The sequence below is a fragment of the Epinephelus lanceolatus genome, chromosome 20 (genome assembly GCF_041903045.1).
Source record: "Epinephelus lanceolatus isolate andai-2023 chromosome 20, ASM4190304v1, whole genome shotgun sequence".
Lineage (NCBI taxonomy): Eukaryota > Metazoa > Chordata > Actinopteri > Perciformes > Serranidae > Epinephelus > Epinephelus lanceolatus.
Genome location: NC_135753.1, coordinates 30,233,644 through 30,254,281, shown reverse-complemented (window position 1 = coordinate 30,254,281; position 20,638 = coordinate 30,233,644). Strand labels below are relative to the sequence as shown.

General features: G+C 39.3%; 3 protein-coding genes across 4 annotated transcripts in view; 2 read left to right on the top strand and 1 right to left on the bottom strand.

Annotated features, from left to right (window-relative positions):
• The window catches only part of LOC144458910 (leukocyte elastase inhibitor A-like), a 256,223-nt gene extending 242,649 nt beyond the window's left edge, over positions 1–13,574 (bottom strand). The window contains 1 exon segment of the mRNA XM_078162743.1: positions 13,570–13,574. The gene's annotated coding sequence lies outside the window, so the exon portion shown is untranslated.
• LOC117264688 (leukocyte elastase inhibitor) lies at positions 1,849–13,064 on the top strand. 2 transcript variants are annotated; one of them, XM_033638849.2, is made up of 10 exons: positions 1,849–2,007; positions 3,356–3,537; positions 6,013–6,120; positions 8,371–8,511; positions 8,795–8,912; positions 9,032–9,174; positions 11,287–11,364; positions 11,543–11,632; positions 11,722–11,902; positions 12,045–13,064. In XM_033638849.2, exons 2-10 carry the CDS (start codon positions 3,361–3,363, stop codon positions 12,269–12,271), a joined length of 1,263 nt encoding a protein of 420 aa, XP_033494740.1. In that variant the 5' UTR covers positions 1,849–2,007; positions 3,356–3,360; the 3' UTR covers positions 12,272–13,064. The 2 variants fall into 2 exon arrangements, with proteins under 2 accessions (XP_033494740.1, XP_033494743.1); XM_033638852.2 differs by lacking the exon at positions 6,013–6,120.
• Positions 13,575–14,662: 1,088 nt separating the features above from the next.
• Positions 14,663–19,988, top strand: pigm (phosphatidylinositol glycan anchor biosynthesis, class M). Its single transcript, XM_033638572.2, has 8 exons — positions 14,663–14,966; positions 16,685–16,858; positions 17,045–17,165; positions 17,272–17,515; positions 17,896–17,999; positions 18,262–18,416; positions 18,653–18,754; positions 19,742–19,988. The coding sequence occupies exons 1-8, from the start codon at positions 14,796–14,798 to the stop codon at positions 19,907–19,909; spliced, it is 1,239 nt and encodes a 412-aa protein (XP_033494463.1). The 5' UTR covers positions 14,663–14,795; the 3' UTR covers positions 19,910–19,988.
• The last annotated feature ends 650 nt before the right edge of the window (positions 19,989–20,638 follow it).

Below are 20,638 nucleotides of genomic sequence, written 5' to 3'. Positions count from 1 at the left end.
GCCCTTTAAAGATGTCCCCTCTTTCTGTTTCCTTTTCAACTATTTATTCAGTCTAAACCCCTTACCATTTTTGTTTTGTTTTTTGTTTTGTGAATAGATTCTTTTCTTTTCATATTTTTAAGTTTTTGATGTACCCACGTAATAAAATATACAAAGAAACAGTTAAAAGAAAAATAATGTAACAAAAACATCACCCGATACACTAGTAAAGTTATGATGTAATATGCAACATAATACATATGTATTGACAAAGATCAATTTTTTTTTTTAGATGAACACAAAATACAAAAGCTTTGTTTTAGCCAATTACTATATTGTTCTGTAAGAATACAATTTCTGTAACAATAACAGTATATTAAGACTATTATGCACCTTAAATGCACTTTTGTTTTTATTTTGTTTGTTTGTTTTATGTTTTGTTTTCATTTTTTGTTGTTTATATAACCTAACCCCCTGGCATGTTTGTTTGAATTTTGCATTGTGGTTATTCTTACTGGTTTAATGAGCGACATGTGCAATTTGTTTGATAAATTAAAAAATAAATTCATTAATTTAAAAATTAAAATAATAACAATAATTATTGTATTAAGACTTCTGGTGAACAGAATTAATCATTTTCTTTCTATGTTATAAATATGGAGGAATATGGTGGTTAGAAATTACTTTAAAAATCACTAAAACTGGCTGTCAGTTTAACAACCTGTCATGCAAATCATGAGTGTTTATGCCCTCCTGTGGTCACAATGAGTAACTGCAACAGCACTCTACTATCAAGTTAGACACAATTCTACAACCCTACTTCCGGTCAAAACTGTCAAAATAAAACATATAGCGGTTGAGAGGTGTAGTTGCGCACTGTGACCACTGGAGGGCAGATAACGTGTACAGGAGGGCGTATCAATAATTTACCAGGATCTGGCTGGCCAAATTATTTAATTATTTGGGAATTCAACCTCACGGAGCCCAAATAAAGTTAGTTAGTTGTACAAGTTAGTTTTTTTTTCATTATGTTAGCCCAAGTATTGATGAACTTGAAAAAAATAATTCATACAACAATAATATTTTTTGTATTTGTTTTAAAATTTTATAATAGATGCAGCCTTGTTGTTTGAACACGGGGTGGCGCCTAGAGCAGGAAAACTCAGGTAATAGCGGTCAGGTGCAGGTGATGACTAGCAGGTGTGTGACGGGCCTTGAAGTGTGGCAGCACGAGGAGTCTGTAGCGTGGAAAGTAAAACTGATGAATGGAAGCCAGGACACTTAACTGCTCTGAAACTGTACCTGAGATTAATTATGGACAGACAATGTTTTACTTGTGTGGGGTGAGCACGTGAAAATAAATGGGTCACCACACTCAAAGAAACTTTAGGAATAGCTCTGACTTGTGATGGCATAATGCATAATTAAATTCACAAGTTATTACATGGCTGACTGGTAAAACAAACTTAAAACAACACAGATTAAATGGAAAAGTACTTACATTAGTAGACTGGGCTACAATCGTGCTGCTCTCTCTGCCAGTGTAGTGACTTTTTAACAACACAAAATGTCTAAACAAGCCACTGAGGGGCGAACAGGTGAACTTTTTTGGATTTGGCGATCCATTTATTCTCAATACAATATATAGGCTACACGCCCACCATAACACACAAGGGCGACAGCATTGTCCATGTTATTTTATTATTATTATTATTATTATTATTATTATTATTATTATTATTATATTCAGCAATTCAGCTTTACGCCCATACTTAATACTTCTCAACGTGCTTCCGCAACACGGTCAAAAACTGTCTGCTTTCCCATTCCAAAAGCGAGTAAAGATAATTTTGATCCCTTCGGCTTCCGTACAATTACATGTGAGAATGCGGAAGCTCCTTTGACAGCTGGGCGTGCCAGCTTGTAACAAAATAATAAAAGTGATGCTTCCAACAGAAGTCTTCCTGTGACGGAGAGACTCCTGACCACTCGAGGACCATCTGGAAATTGTCTGTCAGTAAGCAGAGGGTGAGTCTCACGGCTGAGTTTTATTAAGTGGTTTGTGGACAGTTGGTGTTACAGAATAAAGTTGGTTCAGTCTGTAGGCACATAGATTCTTACAATCTGTTTTACCTGACAGGTTAATCGGGATAGCTGGCATTGTGTTAGAGGGGAAAAGACAGAGTTCAACCTGGCTGACTCATGGTCTGGCCTTATGAGCAGAGTATATCTAAATACTAGTGTAGGTAATTGTAAGTATAATATATCTACATTACGCAACATAATATGAAAGTTAGTTTTCTTGTACTAAGACTAGTATTGACTATTTCCGCTTTTTTTTTTTTTTTACTAAATCTGGAAGTTTATTATTGTCTTGAATGTGTGACATTTTGTAAATACATTTGGTCTGCACACACTATCAACGATGCAGCCACTTTTAACAAAACCCTGATTATTAACAGTGTTGGGAAGGTTACTTTTAATATGCAATAGGTGACAGATTACTAGTTACCCTGTTAAAATGTTATAAGTAATGAAACTATTTTAAGAAATTCAAATTGTAGTAACCTATGTTTCAATTTCAGTTTTATTCACAAAAGAAAACATAAGTGCAATTCATAAGAAACAATGGAGATGTATATACAGTAACATTTATAACTTACAGAACTCCTAAGACTAACCAAAAAATCTAAACTAACCTAATGCCAACTACTATATCTTCCCAAGACATTTATTCCATCAGTCTAAACATTGGTAATGTAAATGGATATGAGGGTAACTGGTTAAGCTTTTAATTTTAAATTTTAGGGATGCACAATATTGGATTTTTTGCTGATATCTGATATGCTGATATGTAACAACTCGCTTGACTGATAACCAATACCAATATCGATGTGTCAACTTTTTTCCCCACCTAACTTTAGTGATCAGTCTCTTCTGTAGAGGAATTAACATCATACTATGCATGCATACTAATATCGAGTCATGAAATACAATACTTTTCAATGTATGTAATGTTCATTCATCGTGCTAATTAGGAAAAAGCATGTTAGCCAATTGTAACTGATTACACTTACAATTATCCTGTAATTAGTTACTCCCCAACTCTGATTACTAATGATAACAACCACTGCTTTGCATTGATATAACTAATATATTTAGGTGGGTAGAGGTTAGGGTAGTTGAACCAATTGTTAAAAAATGAATTTAATTAAATCTTTCTAGTCTGTTAAATGTTTGCTGAACTAAAGACTGAGTCTTACTGGTTTGGAAATGGCCTTAATATATCGAGAGAGTGAGATACAGATAAAGATATGAAAGCATTATTTTAAGTTTGCAATGTAATGATTCATGCTCTGCCTTCCTGTTTTTGTAGAAACAATGGCATCAGAAACCCCCCTATCCAAAGCCAACACCACCTTCTCCCTGGCTTTGCTCAAAAAGCTGGGCGATGACGACAACACCAAGAATATCTTCTTCTCCCCTTTCAGCATCTCCTCAGCCCTGGCTATGGTGATGCTGGGGTCTGGGGGCAACACAGCCGCACAGATGTCAGAGGTACATCACACACACACACACACACACATCCACCAAATGTGTTTGTGAAAAGTAACAGACTAGCATTAATGGCATTGCAGGGTAGTGCACCTGGTCCTGCGTGATTTCGTGAGGCTTATAATCAGTGTTTTACCTGCTGGACAAAGTGATGCAGATTTCACACTATTAAAACACTATACAAACTCTGTCTTCTCACATAACATTAACCCAGCACTTCTCTAAGACAGTTACAAGCAACACTGAAGATAGTGGGATAAATTTCATAGGAATAAAGGGCATAGTGGTAGGCGTGCATGCTCTCATTCAGCATGAATCACCAGCTTTTTCTTTCAGCGTCAGCTACAAAAGATAACAAATATCTCTTCTGTTCAGGCTCTGACTAGATTTTATGAGGGGGTGGCGCTCTGTTGTGTTACTATAGAAACATGAAACATAATATGGAAGTGTAAGGGCTGTAAAGATATAGGTGAAGTAGTCTGTACACCTTATCAGTTGCCTTTATGTTGCAGCCTGGGTGTCATAAAAGAGCAGTTTTTAAAGTTGAGTTGCTGCCAGATGGAAGACAAGTTGCAGTCCTCTTTAATGCAACTCAGTTAATCCAGACTAGACAATAAATAGTAATGACTATTATTAACATTACAATCACAGCTTTCAGTTTTACTGTGCTCCTGTGCACAATGCAGATACAGCAAGTGTAGAATAAATTCCTAAGTTTGTGGTTCCTTTGGAAAAAGCATTGTCAGAGCTTAATCTGTGTCTATTCTGTGGTTTTGGGATATGGAGATAGTCATGCATGTACAGTAATATACTTTGTTCAGTAGGATAATGACTGATTTATACTCTTACATCTTGAGGAGAATAAAACCCATCACATAGTGGCGGTTTGTGCACCAATAGAAACAGCAGAAGAGCCTTGGCAATAACCAGTACAGTGAGATATTGAGTAAAGGTAGTTTGAAAGTTTAGGTGGAAGTTAACATGATGAAAAACATGAACAGTTGGTGACATTTTTTCTAAAGGATTTCTAAAGCAAAGCCACACCCAGGTTACTCCGGGTTGGTGGAAGTGTGAGTGTGTGGGAGGGGCAGGGCTCCACCCAAAATGCGCCATGTTTCCTCCAGAAATTACAGAAGAATGTTACAGAAGTAAGTGATTACAACATATCAGAGCTGCACCAAGAATGAAGGCAGGGGAGGGTCATGAGTTGAGGTTATAAAACTGTGTCTGCACTGAAAGACTTGGTCAGTGAGAGAGAGAGTGGGTGTGTGATTGCATATGCATGAAAGGGAGCAGAGGTGACTGCAACATGTGGTTGCTTGGGTTTTTTAGCAGCCAGTTACCAGAAAGTCCTGTTGTGTAAAGTAGTAACTTGGATATTAACCCAGCTGGCCAACATTTTCTCTACAGATGCTGCAGTCCGTTGAGAGGAATATACACCCTAACCCTAACCCACACCCACACCAACAACTTTTTTTCAGTCAGTTGGCTTGAACATGTTGCCCTACTATAATTGCTGTACATAACAAGAACATGAGAATCAATAAAACATATTGGTAAGCTAAATAAACCTGTCATACTTAAAGCTACAGTTGGTAACTTTTATAAAGATAGCTTTTTGTCATATCTGCTGAAACTATCACTATGTCTTGACAGTACATGGGACGGATAAGTGAAAAAAAATCAAACTAGGCAGTGCTAGTCAAATATGAATCAAGATTCTGTTACTGCATTGCCTGTTTCTCACTTCAGAAGTTTTTGGAAACATATTTTAGTGCACTGTTTAACTGAAATCACTCCACTACTACTGCCTGGATATAATGATAGTAAGCATAATTTTATTAAATATGATAAAAATGTACTTTAACAAATGGTTATCTAAAAATATTTCTGGAAGCATAACTTCAGCTCTACAACCGAGATGTCTTGTTGAATTGTTCTAAGCGAGTGGTTTCTACTTTTTCTGTCTGTTTATGCCCCGCTGCCCTGTCTGTTGCATCAAAGTACCCCTTCATCAACACCACCTATCATGTTCCAGATTTGTTCATTAAAATCAATTTTAAACTCAATGATTGGGTTACTTTGGTCCAGTTTCCATGCATTCTACTACCACTTGCAGTCAAGATAACTCAACAGATTTGTGTAGGAAAGTGATGTACATTCACAGGTTTGAAGATGGTCTTTGCACTGTGAACGATGTGTATTTTGATGAAATAGGTAGCCACAATAGTCATCTCCTTATTTCTTTTTGCGGGAGAGAGATAACGGCATTGAAGTGTTTTGTACTCACTTCTCTTTGATCTGCTGTTTAACTTGGCATCATTTCTGATCCATCTTCCCAATCTAAGGCTAATGTACTGTGCAAGGCCTGAGGGATAGGACTTAACCCACAGATCACTGCTGGAAAAATATTACAACTTCTTATACGCAACTAGAGACACATGCCGTCTAACTTTACAGTTCCGGTTGCACCCCTAGGTCCTTTGCTTCACTGAGGCAGAGAAGCCACAGCACGCAGGAGCACAGCAGATGCAAATGCTCCAGCAGCAGCAGGTCCAGACCAAAGTGCCACTGCATCTGCTGAAGGTGGTAACAAAGTCAACAGTAGAGGGATGATGAACTGACTGAAGGGAATTTTACTAACGGTGTGGTGTCATCTGGTGAGGGGATCCTTGGAGACAAAGAGATGGTGGCTCCAGAGAGAATTTCATGCTTTCACCCTGCTTTGCTTACCCTGCTTTGTCTTGAACGGAATTGGGAGGAGAAAAAAACAGTAATGCAGAGGAGCGGCCCTCGTGGTATGCTGTTTACTGAAGGTTAAGTGTGTGTGTCCAACAGCTAGAAGCCCAATAGTATTACATAATACGCAGGAATGTAGTCCTGGCTTTTCTATTTGTTTTTTTTCCTGGTGTGCTTTTTATCTCTTATAAGCAGCTGCTGGAAACCAGAGTGTGATTAGACTGGACCTTCACTTAAAGAAATGATGACAGCAAAACGCATTTCGAAAATAGAGCTGTTTTCCTTTATCTCTCATCCCAGTGTCTTACTCTGATAATGCTCTTATGTGGTTAACACCAAATTTAGTCAACATGACTTCCTACTGAAATGTTTCTGTCTTGCTGATGAACGCACACCAGCTAAACATACCATCCTGAATTCAGCTAAATAAAAGCACGGGTATTTGTTTTTTAAGCTAACAATATAAATAAAAACATGGTGGCGGGATGGCGTGTCTTCACATGAGTGTTTCTGTAAAGGCTTGTCAAAGCTTGGGCAGACATTTTCTATGGGTTCTTTAAAGGCAGTGTTGAAGGATAACTTTGGCAATTTTCAACCGTAGCCTTATTGTCCCATCTTTTTCGTCTAAGTAATTAACTGTAACAACTGCATTTGAAATCTGTCCAGTATTGAACAAGAGGGTTACAGCCGGCAGTGGCAAAACAGGCTGCAATGGAACCGCTAGGGGTATTTGTGCACTGTCAGTCTAGGTCCACTAGAAGTGCTTGTTTTTACCACTGACAGGCTCAGATTATTGTAAGTGTCTGACAACATTATGGAAAGAATCTTCACAGAGATAGACAACTTTTTTGTTTAACCATAAACAGCCCTGAAATTGCTATTTCCAAAACCTCCAGACTGGAGTTTCGCATGTGTCGAGCCAGCATGCTTAGCAAGATGGTTTTAGTGAGTTCAAGGTCCAAACACTTTGATATATCCAGCATCATACTTGTGTTTGGCCATGTCGTCAAGCTAGTTTCCTGTCTTTGTCAAGTAGCTGTCCATTAGTCACTCACTCTACAGCAGAAAACAGCACTTTAAAATAAAAGCTCTGTGCTAGAAATTCATTGTACTTAAAAATAAAGTGGGTTTTTTTTCCTTTGGGTTGGGTTGGGTATTTTTTTTTTACAATCGTGACACATTTGGGAGTCACTTTTGGTCCATTCAGAATGAATGACCCACCAGCTAGGAACTACTGGTTTAGACTGAGTCTGGAGGGTGTGGCGATGGCAATTTCTGCAGCTGTTTCTGGATAAACAAAAAGGATCTTACTCTTTAACAAAGCAAAAGTCTTTCTTTGTATGTATCCTTTACATTATGTTGTCCCCGTCCCAAGTGTTTACATTGCAGCCGGTTTCACTGGCTGCAGCTCTCTTGCTCAATACTGTACCAGCTATAAAACAATGTGTTTCCCATTAGTCACTTAGACACAAAGCCATGGGAAAATATGGTTCAGGTTGAAAAATACTGAAGTGATCCCTTTACCTTTTCCATGTCAGACTTTTATTGTATTTTTTTTTCTTCCATATTTTAGTCCATGTTGGGATGCCGTGCAGAAACATTGACATGTCAATAATATGGGTGTTCTCAGATACGATAAATAATAAATAAAATATATAATAAATATACAATATACTGTATGGAGCACACTGCAAAAAATGTACCACCTTACCCATTAAGTGATGAGAAAGTCCATCCATTTCTTCCCAGTATTACATTATAGAACAGTCTATGTCTGATATACATTGTTATATGCTGATTCTGTGTGCACATCCAAATGTTACATACCTGATGAAAAAAAGAGGAATGGCTTTACAAGAGAGAGCTTAACACCCAAATCTACTCAGTATGTACTCAGTTACCCATCATCGTTTAACATAATGTATACAATTGTGCAGCATGGAGAACTAAACCCAACAATCTATAAGGCAACCTTGATTATTTTGACTAGTCTCATCACTTAATAGGCAAGATGACCAGTCTAATATACACTTTATAATAGACTGGTCTGTCACATGCTCACTGCATCTCTGTAACACTTGTCTACTTTGTCCACAGTGCCTGAAAACCAAGGATTGTAAGGATGATGTCCATGCTGGCTTTGCCCAACTGCTGAGTGCAGTCAACAAGGCTGATGCTCCGTATGCCCTCAGTGTTGCCAACAGGCTGTATGGGGAGCAGTCCTACAAGTTTGTTGAGGTGCGTGTTTCATCATGTAAATGTGTGTATATGTCTTAGTGGGTAGGTGTAGTTTTGTTTACATATTATTAGGCTGGAGGCACAGATAAGAATCTTTTTAGGTTTTGTGAGAAGGAATGATGAATGAGGGGGTGGACAGCAGGCCAGCATACAAGCAAGTTAAGCCGTGACTGTGAGAATACTTTTGTGGCTGTAATGACTTTTAATTCCGCAAGCTGAAGTTGAGCAAAAATTTTGTTGTTTGGATGATCACAAACTGTAAATGTGATGTTGATGGTTCCAGGATTTCCTGGAAAAAACCAGGAAGCACTACAACGCAGAGCTGGAGTCTGTGGACTTCATAAGCAGCTCAGAGGCAGCCAGGGTGAACATCAACAGCTGGGTGCTCGAGAAGACACAAGGTAGATCACACACTACCATACACACATCAAACATGGACATATGACAACTGAGCTTGCCATTTCTCAGACATGCTTTCAGTTGTGTGATACTTCACTTATGGGTCAATTTTGTCTACCAGGTAAAATTAAGGACGTGCTGGCCAAGGGTGTGGTGGACAACATGACCAGGCTGGTGCTGGTCAATGCCATCTACTTCAAAGGCCACTGGAACAAACAGTTTAAGGTGGACTCCACACGGGACGCTCAGTTTAGACTCAACAAGGTAACACTGCTCAAATGACTAACACTGATTTAAAAACCCAGACTTTCTGACTGTAGCTGACTTTTGTTAAATGGTACATTTAGGCCATGTACACTAATTCTGACTTTGTTACTTAAAGTGTGGAAAAAGAGTGAATGAAAAGATTTCAACATCAGGGCCATGACAGGAAATGTGATCATATCAAATGGTGAAAACCAGGGTCAAAGAGCGTGAAATCTGATTACGTAATAAAAGTTCATTTGTCGAACACTTCTGTATTGCATGCTAGTTAGGACTAGTAGGGAGTGATGATTGCTCTTCTTAGACCACATGTTGTTGGTAAGAAAATGTTTGCTGCTCAAGTAAACACAGAGTTTGGGTCAGTAGACATCCCCACGCAGTGGTACGATCCATCTGATCAGATACTGTGTAATTTTTTTGATAAATGGTTCACCAACAAAAAACGAGGTTAAGACATTTGTCTTTGCCCCGAGTGATAAAAAGTGATTTAGCTGTGATCTGGTGGACAAACATCTTACCTTGTTACTGTAACAACTTTTCAAGCAGGGATTAGCAATCCTGTTATACCAAGGAAATCGTTGTGATTCATTTTAACATCCAAAATATACTGTAGCTTTATGCAGCTTTAGTATTGTGTATTGAAGAGTAAAGGCCAAATTTTTGCACATTCAAAAATAAATACGGCCTTACGTTATGTCAATCAGGTTTGCAAACCGACCCCAAATTTTTGTCCATCAGCACAGGTTCGATTTTCTGTGATTTTTCTCATCCATATATAGCCTTTGGAGAGTTGTTTGACCAAGAAGCAGTGGAGAAAATGTGGCGTGACCTGCAGGACACATACACCTGCAACACGAGTGAGGGACAGAGTGCATAATATCATTTCATAACTTTGATAGCCTGCTTTCAACAGGTCAGATAGTGATATTCAGGTTGATGATGGTGACGAGGAGGAAGATGCGGACTCCACACAAACAATGAGTGACAGTGTTGAGACAGAGAGGGAGGACAGCTCAGCTCTTTCAGGTAGCCGTGGTGCCAAATGCAGCAGGGTGAGAGTGGCGACAGGTGGGAGATACCTCCAGAGGAGAGAAGCAAGGCAGCAAAAGTATTTTTCCATTTTGTTTCATATTGCAATTTTTTGCAAAAAAAAAAAAAAAATAGAACAATCAAATGCATCAGACTCAGTGTGCAAGGTTTCTGTGTGTAACGTTTTGTTTTATTTTTCTTTTTTTCTCTCTGAAAGACAGATTAAAAGGCAAAACGCATACGGGGAAAAAAAAGAGGCTTGGTGTGCAAAGGTCTTAACATTGTCTTTAATTGGATACTTCTGTTGTTGTACACTTGGCAGATAGTACACTTGTACACTTGCACTTTGATAGGGTAGTGTTGCCTCAAATCAAACATAGCCACTTTCCGGAGGTGATGATTCTTCTTCTACTCAGTGAATTGCAGCCAAACATACATAAACACCAAACAGAACATATGGCCTTAGATCGTATAGCTTACACCAAAACATGTAAAAACAATGCCCGATGATAAAATGTGCCACCCTTAGCTAGCTAGCAAGCTAACAGTAACATGTATGCTATTGTTCGCGGTACAGAATTACAACAAAATTAACCTAATAAAACTAATGGCTTCTATCTGACAACAGTGTAGTGGTGGTGAAAGAAAACAGGTTTGAAATGTGTGTATGGTCCCGTCCCTTCTGCCACGTTGGCAACATGACCACCATTGAGGGCGTGAAGTGTTAAACGTTCCCTACTCAACTTTTTGACTGTTATGAGTGCACCATTGTGTACCCATAGTGCACTGTATTTTGCCGTACTTCTCAGTGTAAATGCATTCAAGCATTTAAAATAGCAAGTGTAAGTACAGGAGTATCTGATTTGAGACACAGTTTAACTTAATACTAGGCTGAAGAGCAGTGTTTTGCTGCCCCCTCTGGTTAGAAGTTTCAAGTATGTTGCACCTCTGGCCACACCTGACAGCTAATGCCACTGCGCACTGACCACACCCTGCCATACATATCTGCATCACTGTAATAAGGTGATGTGTACAAGACATCAGGTCTTTAAGCTCACATATTTTTCTGTTTGCTGTTTTCAGAATGACACCAAGCCAGTGAAGATGATGCACCAGAAATCCAAGTTCCCTTTGACCTACATCCCTGAAGCCAACTGCCAGGTAATGAAGCAATTCACTTAATCAATCAATACAGCATTTCAGTCAATACATCTGTCAGTCCCTCAACCAGATGTTTACTGATAAGGCGGCAATCAAACCAATCATGTATAACCTTTGTTGATGAGGTTAGGCAGTACATATATTTTTCATATAATGTTTGAAACCATCTGTTGTACAGGTCTTAGAGATGCCTTACAAAGGAAAGGAGCTCAGCATGCTCATCTTTTTACCCAATGTGATGGAGGACAGTTCAACAGGTCTGGAGAAGGTAGGACACACACACACACACACACTTGCACATGCATACATAAGGAACCCCACAAGACAAAGAAAACCTTTTTTTGTGTCCACCACCAGCTGGAGAAGGAGCTGACATATGAGAACTTTGTGGAGTGGTCTCGTCCAGATATGATGGATGAAATTGAGGTCACGGTTGAGCTGCCCCGGTTCAAGATGGAGGAGAATTATGACTTGAAGAATGTCCTGGTCAGCATGGGCATGGTGGATGCCTTTGACATGGCAATGAGTGATTTCTCTGGTAGGACTTGTGCCTGGATCATATCGCATATATTCATAATCTGAACTTGTTCCTGTCAATGTGCTCAACATTAGTGTCATGAAGAGTAGGGTTGGCATTGTATATTTTCTTTAAATAATCTATTTCCTTTTTTCTTTGACAGGCATGTCTCCCGCCAATGACCTGGTGCTGTCAAAAGTCGTCCACAAGGCTTTTGTGGAGGTCAACGAAGAGGGAACTGAGGCAGCTGCTGCCACTGCTGCTGTCATGATGCTGCGCTGTGCCATGATGCCAGCCACCTTCATCGCAGACCACCCCTTCCTCTTCTTCATCCGACACAACCCCTCCATGAGCGTCCTCTTTGCTGGTCGATACTGCTCTCCTGAGTGAGCACAGAGAGGTGTTTCTCAACTGGAAGGGGGGTTACAATACATCAATTAATGCAATAGTATAACATTTTCTTAGATAATACTGGAAGAATGTTGAGAATCACCATTCTGGGGTTTCCTGTAGCTAATCACATCCTGAGTTCCCGTCCTATATTTTCAACACCAGTATAATGATTAATAGCTGTGGTGTTGTTTTTTTCTGAACTGTGGCTTCTTGTCTGCCTCACTTTTTACTTCTTGAGTGATTCTGTGTTTATCCTGATCATTAAATAAATTCTTGCACTGTTTATCTTTTGCACCCAATCTCATCCTTAGGATCTGGTTCACTTTATGTCTGTAATACATGCATTGCCCTATTCGCTGCACCCTCACACCCCACCCTAGTTAATCTATACCATTACCATTATGTTAAACTTGTCTTAAACTTAACACCCTTTAAAAAAAATTGCCTTAATTGCAATTTCTATCATGCCTCTTTTTTCAGCTGCCAGCAGACATGAACGTTTATACCATATGAAGATATGACAGTTGCAAGATTCTCTGCACTTTATATACAGAACATGCACTTTCAGCATTTTATATATTCAGTTAACCAAAGAGAATAATGTGATGAAATCGCATTGTCAGATAGATGTCTTCAAGCAAAGTGCAGTTATTTGTATAGACTGCAGACTAAAGTATAGACTATAAAGAACAAGAGCTTACATGAAAGTTGGAACTGGCATTGAGTCCAGATCATTTTTATTCTTATCTTTATGCTTTAACATGTGGAATAAAAGTGTGTGGCTCAGAAACATTATTTGTCACTTATTTGTTTTATTGACATTTACTCAGATCTGGTTCAGCCACGTGTGATAGGATAGATAACCTGAAGTCTGATCATTCACTGTGTAAGCGTTAATACTACACTGGCTGTCTGAGATGAGAAGTCTTTAACATATTACTCACTGTTAATGTTTAACCTGAACTACAGCACAGTAATGCTTTGATCAATGCTATATGAGAAGAGTAAGTTGAGCTTATAGTACTTGTTGTTACAATCACTAAGAGTATTCAGCAATTGCCTGGTGTCTTGTGTCTTGAATAGGGGTAATCACTTCACAAGGGTCTTCAGGTGGCCACCCTCCTTAGTTGGTGTTTCGTTGGTAGGCCCGCGACATCTCAACAGTGTTCAGCAGCAACACCTGGCATTCCAGGTGTGCCCCCCTCCGCTTTTACCTCTCATGTAGGTTATTTTGCAGACCAGTTGTGGGCCTTCCTTTTCATCCAAAGCCAATTACTGCTTTGCTCAGCAGCCTCTGACAGTGACTTGATGGCATGTCGGAAAGCCTGTCCTCAAACCCCCATACTCGTCAGAAGACTGGTTGATGATGTAGCTACAAATCCTCTCCACCCAACCTCTACAGGGAGCACCTGGGGTGAGGGCCTGCAGGATTGTTCAAGACAGCACTCACCCTTTTCACCACCTGTTCACACTGCTGCCATACGGAAGATGCTATAGGGCCCTGAAATGCCGCACCCCCAGACTGAGTGACAGTTTTTATCCCACAGCCATGCACAGACTGAACACTCTCCCCCAAATCACCCTCCCTCCCCCACCACCATAACAATTTTAAATTGTACTACCATGGACAGATGTACAATAACTGTATATGCACTTAATGTTGTTGTTTTTATAGCACCTTATTTATCATATCTATCTTATCTTAGCCTTATCCTATTTTAATGTGTGGGGATGTGAGTGTGTGTTGAGTGAGTTGAGGAGTTTTATGAGAGACAGCAAATTTCGTTGCATGTGAACATGTAATGACAATAAAGGCATTCATTCAAGACAATAATTGTCAGACAACTATTGTTGTTATAACAAAATAATAACTAAACAAGTACATTCTTTTAAAAAATGGTGGTTTGTTACACTATTTATTTAAGCATGAAGGTTTAAAAATATTTTATTATTATTAAGGTGCTTAAATGTGCCTGCAAGTGACTTGTCTGACCAGTGAAGAATCTGTGTGCAGAATATTTTTCATGTAGAAACTGGGGAAGAAATGTGTAAGCTAGCTGTTTTGGACAGTCCAGTCAGGTTTAAATTCAACATAACAGATCATTAGAAATACATGTTGCATAACAGAGCAGTGAGATTTGTATGGTGTGTTAAAAATAACTCAGAGGGAGGGGAGTTATTTGTTGTCAATAGATAAATGTACTGTATGTCAGTAAACGCATCCTGCTCCAGCACAGTAGGTGGCGCTAATGCGTCGCTATGTTTTAGCAGAGGAAGTCCGGAACGAAGAAAATGTTAGGAAATGCACTTCCGGATTACTTCCTAGTTGTCAAGTTTCAAAAACGAATCGCTTATTATGAAAACATACCGACAGTGTTACTATAAGCCTCTTTAAAGTCAAGCTAAGATGAGAGAAATCGACACTTTGACTTCGCATTTCAGCACAAAGTCGACAAGCTAACGCTAACAAACTTAGCTCCCAGTGCTGCCTGCTAATCGAGTTATACCTCATTGGTTTGTGATGGAGAGGCTAATAACGAAGCTCACGGAAAAACATGTCCTTTTCACGGCTTCCTTTGCTATAAGACTGGCTTTGGTCGCTTATGGAGACTACCAGGATAGGACTATGGTGGTGAAGTACACTGACATCGACTACCACGTCTTCACAGATGCTGCGAGATTCATAACTGAGGTAATAGCAGTGTCATAACTTCTGTCACAGGAGTAAAGCAGCCAGATAAAAGTTGTTTGATGCCTGAATATGTGTTCTGATGTAACACTGGCTAATATTAAAGGGATAGTTATAATCTTATGAGGTGGGTTGTATGAGGAACTTATCCAAAGACAGTATTTTACATACAGTAGATATCAGTCAGCATGCCCCCAGTTTGGAGAAGCAGGCAAGAGTCTGACATGGAAGCAAAGCGGTCCACTGCTGTGAAGGGGTCAGCGACTAAAATGGGTGTCAGCCACCTAAAAATAGTCCAACGCGTTTCCACTGAAAATTCTTCATCAGGGTGTAAAATGCACTGGAAACAGGTGTGCAATTTAAGAACTCATGTGAGGGTCTTGTGCCACAGGTCACATGATATATTGGTAAAGCCCTACTAGACAAAAAACCCCACATAGACAGAAATTGAAAATGAAAATTGACAAAAATGTAAACTATAAATAACTACCACATTTAGTAACAGGAAAAGAGGTTCAATTCCAAATTAATACAAAGGAAACAACAGTGAAATAAAATAAGAATTTTAATATACCATAACAAACCTGCACATAAAGTGGCAGAAACTTAAAGATATAAGATATGTATGACAAGGACAAAAAACAGTATGTGTGAACAGACAACAAACTCATAATGTGTATAAAATTGAAACATTTATAATGTGTAAAACCCATGATAACTAACAGAAGGATTTGACAGTAGGGATAAAGTTAAACCTAACTAGTAAAAGGCAGGAAAAACTTCATAGGGCTTACAAAGGATCACCCCCTATGTATAAAAGTATATTTTAGTATATCTGACTCTCAATCACTGAAGAGCACCTGATGTTTTTTCAACTAACTACACAGAATCTTAACCTGGTGCAGCACTCCTTATTTTTTCCTCATTATCGGTGATTTAACATTGTTAAACACAGGAGCTGCCAGTCTTTCACTGCCTTCAACAATTATTTTGTTAGTGTAATTGTGTGACTTTGGCGTTACAAGGGTGAGTTTGAATTCACTTAAGTCACACCAGATACTAAATAACTGATTGAAACAGCAGTAGAGCAGCAGCTCCTGTGTTCAGCAAGCTAAAATTGCTGTTTTTGTCAATGGAATCTGGTGACTTTGACAAGAACATAGATGAGGAACTGAAGCAATTAACCACTTCCCCATCAGAACAGGCTGTCTGACGAAAAAAGGTAAAGCAGTGGAAATACTTTCAGTATAGCATACACTTAAACTGATTTTCTTTTTAGGTGGGACTTTTTTGTAGATGGCTAAAATACATTCTAGTTGCTGACCCCCATCCAGAGCAGTACATTGCTTAGCTTCTGTGTCAGACTTTAGCCTGCTTCTCCAAACTGGGTGTGTGCTGACTGTCATCTACTGTATGTAATACACTGACTATGGACAAGTACCTCATAAAACCCCAATTCATAAATTCCGCATTATCCCTTTAAGCTAATATAACTTTTACTTCACTAACCTTACTGGCAGTTAAAATTAGCTCCAGCTCGACCAGCTACAACATTAAAGTAGTGCTTATTGCATGGCAATGCATCAATAATAATGATCCAATAAAGGGATAATTTATCACTGGCTGGGGCCACTCTACATGAGTATTTATTATACTTTAAGTATGTTGCTAATACTTGTGTTCTTTACTACATCATTTCAATGTGGGAAACTTTTCCACAGGGGAAGTCCCCATACAACCGATCAACCTACCGCTATACTCCTCTCCTCGCCTGGCTGCTCACCCCTAACATCTACCTCAGCATGGTATTTGGCAAGATCCTCTTCATAGTGTGTGATGTGCTGTCAGGACTACTCATTTACAGAATCCTCCTCCTGAGGGGTCTGAGCTCTGAGGTATGTTTTCAAACTTTTTTATCAATCTGTTTCTCATTGAGTAGAAATCTTTGGATAGTTTATTTAAAATTGCTGACTACAGTTGTGAATATCTCATTCATTTTGTCCAGTAAAACAACAGTTTAGTGGCTTCTTGAAAATGCACAGTGCAGATTAAGTTGTGTTTTTGTGGGGATTTATGTTCAGACTGCTCGTCGTGTTTGTTCTCTGTGGCTCCTCAATCCGCTGCCCATGGGAGTGTCCAGCCGAGGGAATGCTGAGTCAATCCTGGCAGCCCTGGTGCTGGGGACAATACTTTGTATGGAAGGTAAGGATGTGAATATTGTGTGTTTGTGTGGAGCTTCAGAGCTTCAACATGACATTTTAGTTCTGCAGAATAATGTAGCATTTTTTTTTAATCTTTTTTCTTCTAGCCCGGCATCTGATGTGGGCAGCCATACTCTATGGTCTGTCAGTCCATATGAAGATCTACCCTGTTACATATGCTCTGCCCATTGCTTTGACGCTGCGCACCCCAGAGACCACATCAGAGGAGGGCAAAAAGAGGTGGAGGAGGTTCACTGGGTTTATAAGAAGCTTCTTTAACCGTGAGCTGTTCCTCTTTGCAAGTGTGGCCGGAGGAGTTTTCTGTATGCTCACAGCGCTCTTCTATTACACGTGAGATCAACAAAGAAATGACACACAAGCACACACAGTAACATGTCTTCACTGTGGCTGTGATTTTGGTTCCGTTGTGCAAGTAGAAAAAGTTCAGGGAACTTATTTTTTATTTAGCTGGTAACACAAGTTGTGGATATTCATCACTGATATAAATTGCTGGAAAAAAAAACAATGTCCTAATGTCATTTTAAATGATTGACTGTCATTTTGGAACATTTTAATCTGGTTCTAAAGTTAAGTACTTTGTCAGTCTGGCTAGATATATTAAAATTCACTGTAAAGTCATCACTTATCTGACGTAATATATAAAAAATATATACTTTAATAACTTTGTATGGAAACGCTCAAATCATGTGACTCCTCTCCTGTATTTTCAGGTATGGATGGGAGTTCCTTCATGAGACCTACTTGTACCATCTGACGAGACGAGACATCAGACACAACTTCTCTCCATACTTCTACATGCTCTACCTGACATCAGGTATTCACTACTAGAGACATTTATAGCCTCCTAATGTGGCACCTTGCTGCAGACAGAACAAAGACCAGCATAAAGTTCAAGCTCATGTGCAGAGGTGCACGGTCAGCAGTGATAGTCCTTGTTTGTTAAATCAGTTATAAAGTTTGAAGTTTGTTTATTAGGTATTTTCCTGGTGCCCCTGTGTTGATAAGGAGTGTAAACTTACAGGAGATGATGCAGCGTTCTAAGCCTGGTCAAATTCTTTTGTCTTTTGTTGATGCAGACAGCAGGTGGAGCCAGTGGCTCGGCTTGGCCACATTCCTGCCACAGCTTGTCCTGCTGTTGGTAACATCATGGGCCTTTCACTCTGACCTGGCCTTCTGCTGTTTCCTGCACACTGCCATCTTTGTGTCTTTCAACAAAGTCTGCACTTCACAGGTACATAAACCACCACTAAGCAAGTAACTAAGTAGAGATCAGATGATGAATTGTCTTGCAGTCATTGTCAGATAAAGTTATACTCAAGATAGTATAAGGCCTATCTTTAAAGCGCAGATTATATATTATATAGATATTATTATAGTGTAAAATATCATGTATATAATCTTATTATCTAGCCGTAGCTTACACCATTCACAGAGCCTTTAACAATGTTGTTTGTTATCCTTTTATAGTATTTCCTGTGGTACCTTTGTCTACTCCCTCTGGTGATTCCTCACCTGAGTCTGTCACTAAAACAGGGAGTGGGACTGCTGCTCCTCTGGTTTGCTGGACAGGTAATTCAATATACCGTGTTCTGGATTACAATTAAATATGACATCAGATTTGCACTTTGTTAAAGGAATGCTTCACCCACAAAATCATCGTTTATCAGTAACTCAGCCTATGTTACATTAAATTCTTCATGATGTTTAACAACTGCAAAACGATATCAACCAACAGTTAACAAACTCTCACACAGCCCGAGCAGTATAAACCAAGTCTCATTCATTGAGTCGTATGCTCAGTACATCATAAACGCATGTATTTTTGCTAAAACGTTACTATTTGAAACACTTCCACACCCAGATAGTGCTTGCCCAGCCACACTTTTTGTCTGTGCCTGATACTGTTTATGCAGAAGTTTTTTTAAATAGGAATATTTAAGCTGAAATGCATGTGTTTAGGAGGTACTGAGCATACGACTGCATAAATGAGACTTGGATTATATTGCACGAATTGTGTGAGAGTTAAAAAAGGAGGTGGATCACAGGGAGTACCACCAGTCAGTCCAGGAGCTTCGCCGTTTCCAGGCATGACTCAGGGGTAGTTTGACAACCTGGTGTCTGTTGTCAGGCTGTATAGCTCTGGGTATCCCCCAACCGCTCCCACCAGTTTCTCTGCCATAGTTTACCAACTGTAAACTTGTTGTCATGGCCACCACAGAAGGCCTGCCTCTCAAATCATACAGTTAGACAATGGGAGAACAGCGGTGATGATATGGGGCACTTTTCAGCTCTGAGTTGAAGTTTTTTCAACTCAAGGAGTTCAGAGTGCTCTGGCAAAAATGCCAGGCACTTAGAGCGCAGAAACTCAAGGCGCATAGCAACAGTGAGCAAAAAGCTTCATTCTCATTAAAAACAATTACAAAAAGCCACCTCCAGCTGCTAAAATGCTTTCTGTGTGATCAGGGCCTAACTGGGCTTATTTTGCCATGTTTTAAATGAAGCAAATAAAATTCACCTTGGTATGAGGAAAACATTCTATTTTCTCTCCACTTTCAGGGTATCTGGTTGGGCCCAGCCTACTTCCTGGAGTTTGAAGGCTACAACACCTTCCTGTTGATCTGGCTTGCTGGCCTGCTCTTCTTGATAATCAACTCTTCAGTCTTGATTCAGATCGTTGCCCATTACAAACCAACGCAAACTCCACAGAGACTGAAGGTTGAATGACATTCCAGTAATTTAACTGAAGATGGACTACTGTATGGATGCATGTTAAAAAATAAAGTGTGTATTTTGTTAATGCGTAGTCCCTTCGAATAATCAATTACTTTATAACCTAAACAATTTTAACACAGAACAGATTCATACAGTGGCATTTCCTGAGTGACGAACTCCACTGTTTAATTTTCAGTCATTCTGAGGTAAACCCATGAATTAAATGTTTGCCACTGTACTCAAAAACACTTAAATCCACAGTGACTCACACAGGGCAGAAATCTGTTGTTGTGCTGCTTTCTCTAGGTTGAAGCTTTGAAGTCCATTCCACCTGTGGCCATGCCACATAAAAAAGCGGATGTTTGCCATTTCCTCTCAAAAGCAAAATACCAGCTGTAGATCAGACATCACCCACAGCCCCTCCACAGTGAAAGACTCATGATGTTAAACAGCTCTGGACCAAAATATGTACACACCCTTTTGAGTTTTCTGGCTGGCATTGTCACTGCTTGAGGATGGGAAGCATTTTCTCATGCCAGTGGGAGAGAAATAGTCTAAGCAACTCACATCCATGCTGATGCTCACTTGTCTCCTTTAAATAAGTGATTTGGATGCACCATTCAGATTTCATATTACACAATCCAAGGAGGAAGTAATCTAATCTAAATGTTAGGGTGGGCGATATGACATTAAAAGAATTTTACAATATTTCAGGATATTTTTGTGATAACAATATTCTTA